The 9579-nt window shown below is 43.9% G+C and overlaps 1 protein-coding gene across 1 annotated transcript in view; it reads right to left on the bottom strand.

Annotated features, from left to right (window-relative positions):
- Nucleotides 1–8694, bottom strand: part of SLC1A4 (solute carrier family 1 member 4) — a 15082-nt gene extending 6388 nt beyond the window's left edge. The window contains exons 1-3 of the mRNA XM_008635446.2: nt 8587–8694; nt 7380–7442; nt 2164–2330 (exon numbers count right to left, since the gene is read on the bottom strand). Coding sequence (XP_008633668.1) covers nt 2164–2330; nt 7380–7424 — 212 coding nt within the window. The 5' untranslated portion in view covers nt 7425–7442; nt 8587–8694. The remainder of the gene's footprint in view (nt 1–2163; nt 2331–7379; nt 7443–8586) is intronic.
- Nucleotides 8695–9579: the final 885 nt, after the last annotated feature.

Genomic DNA, 9579 nt, shown 5'->3' with positions numbered 1-9579 from the left:
GGAATGCTGCCAGGAGCTACGAGGACAAGAAAACAGTGGGGAGGGGAAAGGAGCAGTATGGTATCACTGAAGTAGAGAGAGGGGTGAAAGTGTTTGGTCTTACACATGCAGAAACTCACAGCACGAGTACAGAGTCAGGTCATCAAAATCACAGACATATGGGGTGCCAACACAGTGGGTGTTAAGAGAAAGCTGTGCGCATACCAGAGAGCTCAGCTAAAGGCTGCTGATGAGTGTGCCAAAGACAGCAATTAACTCTGCTATTTGCCTAAAAAGGACTAAGTTAAATGATCAGGCTTCCAGAGCTTCCCCCAAGCCAAGAGCCAGGCACACACACATCCATGCCTCTCATCTAGAAACATGCCACGTCAGCATTTGTTTGAAGTTTCCTTTGTCAAGAGCACCTGGAACTGCTCCAGGGGAAGGGCCACCTGCAGGCCACAGCCACACCTTTGGTCCCAGTAATGCAGCTGGGATCAGCCCTGGAAAGACTGAACTGCCCTTGTACCAACAGCACAGCAGCTCTAAACAAACTGTGTGAATCACTGCAGGCCCAGGGCCAGCTCCTTCCTAAGCTCTACTGGGATGTTTGTGTCTGAGCACCTCTGCTGATGCTGTCCACGCTCCATCCCTTTCTGCTTCTAAGATTATGAAATACTAAAAGATCATCCAGCTCCCCAAAATCCTGCCCCAGGAAATCATGTGACTACAAAAGGTTTCGCTGTACATCTCAGGAATAAAGAATCCAATGCCCATGTTCAGAGAAGCTGATTTGTGGAGTCAGGACAAACTTCTGAAGGTTTGGTTAAGCATGCAAAGGTCTGGAAAGGTGGGCAAGCCTTCAGGCTGCTCAGATCACTCACTTCTTCCTGGCCTGCCTCTCCCTCAGTGGTTCTGCAGCTCCCCTGTTCCATGCAGAGAGCATCTCCCTACGTCCCAGACCCATGGGAGCATCCTCTGTCCTCCCTTGGCCAAATCTCTAGGGGGGCCTATGGAACATTCCCCACTTAGCCTCTGCAATTCTGCCTTTGAACTGTGTTTCTGAGGTCCCTGATTAGCCAGATCCAGCTGAGCCCTGGTCCTGCCCAAGCCCTGCAAACATGAACACTGAATTCCTCCCCTTGAAGAGGGAGGCCGGAGAGGAAAGAACTGGAAGTTGAGACGGAAGCGCTGCTAAACACGAGAGTGGCTGTTGAACAGGACCAGATATGAGCTCAAGCTGCCTCTGCTCCTGCTCGTATGATTTCACCATTCCAAAGTATCCCTTGGGAAGCACATGCAGCTTGACAGATCTTGAATAAATACCAGGACTACACAAGAGCCTTAAGAAAGGAAAGAGAACAAGTGAGGGCTACACTGTTAAGGGTCAGCAGTGGTCCCCATAAGCCACAAAATAAAAGATTACATACCAACTGATTGGCTTGAAGTGCTAGCACTGAATAAGCTGAATACATGAACTGCCTCTTATCAGTATTCAGTGTCCAAGGAACTACACTCAACAGCAAAAAGCTTAAGCTGCTTGGAGACCGAATTTTTCAATCCCTAATGATAGCAACTAACTGTGTAAAATCAGGTGTTTTGTTAAAACCCTTCTACTTCTTAGGGAGAGGAAAACAGTAGAAATAAAAAATGCAGAATGAAGAAGGAAAAAAATACTCCTGCTAAGGTACATTTACAGCTTTTTCACCAGCTTTGGAAAGGGAGTGAGAAATGTCCCACTGTTCATTTGTTTGCTAGCTATCCTTATGAATATTTTTAATTTTGTATGTGAGGTATTAGTACTGCTGGTGCCACAGGAGCAGCCTAAATCCATATAGCTACACAAGGACGGCCATGATACTGCTCTAAGGCCAAGGTTCATCCTACCTGATGGAAAACCCAGCCAGGAGGCTGTTCCTACCCCAGCTTAGGTAGCCTGAACCACTCTCTAGAGGTGCTGCCTCCTCCAATGCTGGTTTCTTGCCTAATGAGAAAGTTCAGTGTGCTCCAGTCCCTAACTAACAAACTTTTTTGGAGTCAAAAGCTTTGTAGGATTGATCAGAGCAACATTCACCCCATAAACTTTAGACTCCAGGGAAGCAAGTGAAAGAATGTATTTGCTCATTAATAGGCAGGATAAAAAAGACAAATCAGCCTTAGACTGTAGTGCAGTCACACACTTACCACATAATCCAGGTAACCAAGACCATTGTTGCCTCATTGAATGAGTTAAAGAAACGGATCAGATCTTCCCCCTCCTGGCCAAGCTTTTTCAGTGCCACTCCTAAAACCAGAGCGAACAGCACCAGTCCCAGGATGTTCATCCCTTCGATCTCAGTACCGACAGGGACCTGCAGAGACAAAACAAGAAGGCTTGTTACATGTGAGAATAGCACAAAACTTAACAAAAGGGTCACCTCATTTTGTTGCTGCCTGACTGATCTGAAATCAACATGCAGAACCTATTTTGGAAAGGAAGAACCTATTTTGCTGGAGGGAATCAAAGAGATCAGAACACAGTTCAGATACAAACGTCCCTAGCTATGGGCTGGCATGGATTCACTGGAGAAGGAAAGGGCCTGCTACTACCTCCCCTTGTGCCCTTCAATATAATACTTATGTTCTCAGTGACCTGAAAAGGTCACTGAGAACACAAAAACTCCCATTTACTCATGATTTTGGTGCAATGATGATACCAAGGTGAAAACCCCAAGAAAATAAAACAGTATTATGAAGCAAAAAAGAGGGGAGAAAGGCAGCAAACTGTAGCAGCCTACTCCTTCATCTGTCCATGTCGGTGGGAGATACCTGCTCCCCTTCTCAGAAACCATGTCACTGCCTGGGAAAAGTGAGAGGATAAAAAACAGGATCCACCTATTAACAAAAACTAGTCTGCCCACAGGTCTGCTATGTAAGTCCTTCACAGTTTGCTTCTCAAAGAGAGCTGGAGCTCTCTTTGGCAGTGTAGTATCATATGAACTGAATGAGTGCTCTTGTGGCTACATAAAAATATAATTGTTTTGACAAACTGTTTCTTTTTTCCCCCCAACTTGGCAGTACAAACTCAACATGTTAAATTGTTGTTTTATTTGGAAGAACTTCTATAACAGATGAGGTTTGTGTACAAGTTTTGGCCTTTTGGCTAGTTTAAGTGGACACTAGCTCAACACTAGGAAAGAAAAATACATTCTGAGCTAAAAGCTTGAAATGAATATTGACTAAAGAACTCAGGATACTGATCTGCTAAATCTGATAAAACGAGCCTGCTTAAGATGATGTTTTTGCTGGAAGTACACTGCTGAACTGGACTGTCTCTCAATGGCAGGTGGAAACACAGTCCTGCAGGGAAGGGGATAAAATATAAATTACACACAAAAGCAGGAAGGCTAAACTGCTGTTAACAGAAGGGTTTACAAACAGTGAAGGTGCTAGCTTTTTTTATTTGCTAGGTAAAAAATAATTAGATATGGAATCTGCAATTTTTTATTAGTTGCTTGTTCAGGGCTAAGCTGCCACTATTTATTTGATGTCTGATTGAAAGAACTGAGAACATGGACAGATATTAAACATGAGGCACAGTGTATTTCCAGAGATGTCTGAAGAAATATGCTGTTACACACAGTAACACTTCTCTGTCTGGATGGTTTTGGCTATATTCTGGTTTTTTGTGACTGAAAGCTCTAAACTCTTCTGTGGTTAGAGAAGTTAAGACCAAAAAAATGACACCCTCCCATTAATCAACAAACTGTGTGTGTACATGGGATGTTATTTTACAATATGTATCATTTTATACTGGGTTCATTTGATACAGGATTAATATGAGAAGTTCAGGTGGAACAGAATTTTACCATAATGCGCCCAAACCTTTCGTACAAAAAGTCCTAAAAACATTGAATACTCTTTTGTTTTGGTTCTCATTCTGAAAAAAAATATATAAAACTTCGCTGTGGAACAGAAATTCAGTGTTTCAGTGCTGCAAGAGCCTGGCATTCTGACCTGGGTGTTGTTGGGAGAGAAACTCTGTACTCTTCAGAATGACAGTACATGGTCTTCTTTCAACGTTGGAGAGGTGTCTCTCCACCTTACTCCCAGCACTGTGGTAACTGCTGCTGCTGTTCTCCAAGTGCTCACATTCACTAGCCCTTCAAGCCTAGATTTTGTGATCTGGGGACCCCCTGACCTCTTGGTGACCAGAGGATGACTGTGTGTGCCACTGCCAAAACCTTGCGAGCTGTCTCCCTCTATTCGCTGTCATCCTGTCCCCACTTTCAGGTCTTGCTCTCCTCTCTCTCTCTCACCAATTTCTTTACAACACACAGCATTCACCACAGCCTCTCATCACTGCAGATGTAGGCAGAAGATGCACCACTTGCCCAGAGTAGTAACATATTGCAAGAAATTTTTCCCTGCAAATCAAGGGGACGATCTGCAGCAGCATTCAGGGAATTCCACCTCGTTGCGACACAATATGGAATGAGTCCAGCAGTAAATCTTCAGCGGAAGAGCCTCACAATCCCGGCCTCTAAAACTGGCAGATGCTGAACAGCCTTTTTGTACTCTAACAGAAGAGTGCATCACCCCAAAGGGGCTGCCAAACCAAGCAGCATTGTGGACACCAAACAAAAACAGCTTTATTGAGAACTTTATTCCTGGACAAACTATGGGACATGTTATTGTTTGCCTGAAATTATTCATTCTCTTAGGAAGATTCATGGAGCTCTTCTGGTCCTTGAATCTCTCTGAAGATCCCATTGTTTTTTAGCTCTTGAAACAAAATGCTTATCAAGGAAACAACTGCTGACATTGAACTGTCCCAGTAGTAGGTGGCTGAAAAGAAAATGCAGCCATGTGATGTGAGGAAGAAGAACAACAACTGGTTTGTGTATTTTTACTCCTGTCAGAAAAGGAACTGAGCCCCCCCAGGGTCCCTGTCCTGCAGACGGTAAAGTGAGATAGTCTGTGCCCCAGGAAGTCTTGCTGCCAAAGCAACAGAGAGGATGTAGCCATAAAAGCTGGGTAAACATGAGGTGAGCATGTGAAACAACAAAAAAAGGACATGGCTGAGCAAACATCTACGTGCCCCACTATTCATTTCATCAGCAAGAGAAGACAGGGCCTATTAACCAGTGGGGGGAAAAAAATACAATCAATGGAAAATTTTGCTCTACACTATTCGTACGGAAAGTTGAAGGAAAACATTTCTCCTCTTCACTCAAATATTCTGCTGAAGAAAGAAAAAAGTAGATAGGAATATGATCTTATTGCTCTGGAACCAAACTTCTGTCACTATGATATCCAAAAATCATACTCTTCTTTCCAAACTTAATCCTCATCTATCCATAAATACTATGGTCAGACCAGTACTGAAACTAAGCTAACAAAACTGAGATGATGCTCTCTTTTTATTTGGTCTGTTCTTCCCTAGAGACAGAAGGGCGTCTGCTGGAATTAAAGAAGCTCAGCTCTGGTTTTGCTCCAACAGCTTGAGAAAGGTTTTGGAAAAGTAGTAGTGGAAATAACCTTTACATCATCATAACTGTTGGCAAAAACAGACACCAGTGGCATATTCAGAATATTTTTTCTGATGTTACATCAAACAGGAGACTGATAAGCAGGAAAAAGAGAGGAAAAATGAAAAAATAATCTTGCATTTTAAAGGGCCAAAAGATGCATTCTTATCTCTTAAGGAAAAGCGATGGTGTTGAACAAGCATTAAGAAAATACTTGACAGCCAGCACTCTGTCCAATGGATATGGTAAGCCTTAATACGTGCTTGGTTGCTAAGGAGCCCATATCAAACCTGACACTGAAGATAAATGTAAGACTTGCTCCCCTTTCATTTACCCCTGCTTAAATGTCGAATAACTGTGCACTCTGCAACAAACACGCAACTCTAAACGCACGCTGCCTTTCATACCGAACGCGTTTCTAGCAGCACGATGCTGCAGGGGCATGCACTGCCCCAGGACAGGAGGGCACGGAGAGAGAAAGTGCCCTCTTGGCATTCTGCAGTCACTGGCTGCATCCGTATCACACGGGGTGACTGCGGATCTGGGCTAATGCAATCCCACAGGCACGGGCAGCACCGAGCAGAGGGAGCTGCCTCCTTCCCCAGTGGAACTGCTCACCCTGTGATGCCAGGCTCTCAGGCAAGGCACAGCTTTGCCCCTGCTCAGTTCATGCATCATCCCAGTCACCTGTCATCCTGTCTCCAGGGCTGGTGAAAGTTCAGCCCAGGGCTGGAAGCAGAGTCTGCAAACACTGTTCTGCATCACCTGCTCACACACCACGCATGGGGAGGAGAAGGTAATGAAGCCAATGATTCCTGTGCTCAGGGATAGGCTCCAGAGCTCCCTGGGGGAGCATAAACTGCTTTTTCCTTGATGGTTTTACAAACTGGTGTGCAAACCCCAGCTGAGCCCTTCCATGACAAATGCAAACATTACTAGTCTCTTGCCCTAGGGGAATTCAAATCATATTAAAAACATAGTAACCCAACATCTGATACTGAGCTCAGACAGCCAGAATGAGCCTGAGGAAGAGAAAATCACCTTGAAATTTCTCAGACCAGTCTCCCCAAAATCCCATGGCAGCACATGAGACACTTTATTTGGAGCAAGGTGACACCTTGCAGGCTGGGACCCTGGGTCTGTTTCACAGCATGCTGCCTGTAAGACAATGGTAATTACTGCTGGGCCTGCAACATGTTGGCTCTGGCCAATAACAAACATGTTTGATAGCCCTGTCTGCAGGAGAAATGACACTCAGTGGGATACAGAGCATCTCTGGAAGCTACCAGCTACATATAGAAGATACCACTCTCTGCTTTGTCTACACATACACATCAGTTCCCTTTTTGACACCATTGCAACAATAGCCTATTGGTAATGTTCTGTCTGTAATTTTTACTCCTTCAGACCACTTGTTACTGCTCCAAACAAAATTTCAGCAATGAGAAAAAATTCTCAACCCAACAAATCTCTTTTTTTTTTTTTAGGAGCCTTGGGTAGAGGGAAAAAAATTCATTCTCTCCAAACTCTTAATGAAGAGTAAGGCTTAAGGGACATACTCAGCCAGCCTGATTGCTATTTAATTCCAAGTCTACAGAAAGTTAGTTGGAAACATTAGGCAGACTGACTAAAATTTAGATCAAGTGAGACCAGGTCTAAGAAAGCACGGCCTAAAAAAATAAAGTGTCATGGGTCACATCCGTTGAGCTCAACTCTCCATCACAGCTTTCTCTTGTGGCTGTGCGTACTCATCCAGCCTGTGTGTATCTCAGTTCCAGGCAAAGAAAAGTACTTGTTTCTTTCCCAAGACTGCTGGAAAGGATTAAAGGCTGTGAAGTAGTCAAATACTACTGACAACAATTTGTTTCAAAACCTAAGAAGCAACCTTACCTTTTCCCATGTGGTGTTTCCAGAGGTAGTGTTTCTGAGCAGCATCTTATAATCTGTCGCATACTGCAGGTAAGAAAGAAACCACAACCAGACAAAAATGGTGAGGCAGGCATTAAAATTGTCAGCAAAATATCTAAAATCTAGGGCAACAGTTTACTTTGATAAATAAACCAGACACCTCACAAAAGCAGGGCACTTCTTTGGGCTTGTTTTCTTTAAATATGAGGGAAGGAAAAGCTTCTGTCCTTGTCAATTCCCTGTGACAACAGCACCACAGAGGAAAAGAGGACTGCTTTATTTCATCCCTGAACACACGCAATCTCGACACTCGAGGCATCACAGAATATCCTTTTCATGGTGTTATTTTTGTACTGCTTCTGTTTTTACTCATGGAATACATTTTTTTAATATATATATATATATATATACATACACATACACACATTATATATTCATGCAAAATGGAACTTGATTTTAAGAGTTTGCCCTTGGTTTTGATACAAAAGCAAACCCACAGAACACCATGAAAGCAAAAGTTATTGTTCTGCTCCTGTATCACAAAGAATCACTCTGCACCATGACAATATTCTCAACCCTCTCTATCCTGACACCTAAAATTAGCAATAATAACTAAATGAAAATCTTTTTGGAGCCCTACAGCTCCTATCCATCAGTTTAAACCACACTATGTTCTGGTGCCAGTAATCATCCCACCAAATAGTCTCTGTTGGAAGAGAAGCCAGGCTGAGTAATTAATCCAGCAAGGGATACAACGGAAACTACTGAATAAAACCATCAGGCAACGGGTAATGCTCACACATGTGGGAGCCTAGAAGTCTTCAGCCTCGTCTGTTCTGAGCCCAGCTCTAAACTATGTAGCCAAGGGATTCCCAGCTAGCTCCTGCAAAATGGTAAGCAGCCTGGCACAAAGCAGGATTGCCACTGCTGCCCAACATGGCACCAAAAGTTTTAAGAATATTTTTGGTGAAGGTAGAAAAGATGGGCTTTGGATATGCTTTTGTTTGAGGAATACTTGTCAAATCATTTTCCATGGAAGTTGTATGTCTGACTATATCATGTGCTCTTAAAAACCCCACTTTCTGTAAGTAAATTAACTTCTGGTATTTCCTACACCATCTTTCCAGTCCTCTTCCAATAAAAGAGCCTGTGCACTGTAGCTCACGTCCAAAGTCCACACAGACCTTACCGTTCGGAAAGCTGCAGCAACAAGATTTGCAGGAAACAGGTTTCTGTAAACGACAAACAAGAAATGCAATACGTCATGGAGAACTTCTCAAATGAATGCACCGATGTATCCTGCTCTCAGAAACAATTCCTTTTTCAAAGGCAAGCACATTGGAGCTGGTGAGGTGTGTGGCACAGAAGACACTGTGGCAGCAAGGAGCTTGCTGTGTGTCCAGAGGTGTGGATGCCTCAGCTCACATGAAAGAGCTGACAGACACTTGCCTGCCACACCTCACTTCTTGGGCAGGGCCACCAGAGGCAATCAGAAACAATAGTGGTTACACACACCCATTGCCCAGTGGCTACAGAAACTGGCTCAGCCACACCAGCTGCAGCACCAGCTTGTGGCCTCCAGTGTCAGGCAGATTTTTAACATTGCTCATGTGATTACACTTCGATCACAGCATCAACATGGAGGACAATCCAATCAGCAAAATCCACTTACGAGAATGGCTTAACCCTTCAACACAGCAAGGCCAGCTTCCCTGATCACGAAGGCAGAGCAGAACAATATCACAGGCCAGACTTCTCTGCAAGGGCTTTGACAACATAGATGGAAAGTACAGGCAACTCCTAGGAACATTTGGATCCAGTAGTGCCTTCATACAGAAATGCCAATCTAGCATCAGGTTAGTGCAGAGAGGACAGCACGCAAAGTGATGTACACTCTCTCTGAGCATCCAGTATCTGCATACAGGATGCAGACAGGAAATTAATAGTGAACTGGACCAAGCAGGGAATTCTTCCAAGCTTCTTGTGGCATCTTACAGTTGGTTTTAATGCTACAATTCCTTTCTCCCCTTATAGGCAAAGAGTATGTGTCCCCATGCCAAATGACACCTTTTGGTTTTCTGTGTCAGAAAGGAAAATAGGAATAAAAGCTGATCTCTGGGCAGGACCCCAGCTGGCAAGGCTAGGAAGGTGATGGGTATGAGCAGAAAATATTGCCAGCAGA

The sequence above is a fragment of the Corvus brachyrhynchos genome, unplaced genomic scaffold (assembly GCF_000691975.1).
Source record: "Corvus brachyrhynchos isolate BGI_N302 unplaced genomic scaffold, ASM69197v1 scaffold416, whole genome shotgun sequence".
NCBI lineage: Eukaryota > Metazoa > Chordata > Aves > Passeriformes > Corvidae > Corvus > Corvus brachyrhynchos.
This window is presented reverse-complemented; position numbering and strand designations above follow the sequence as displayed.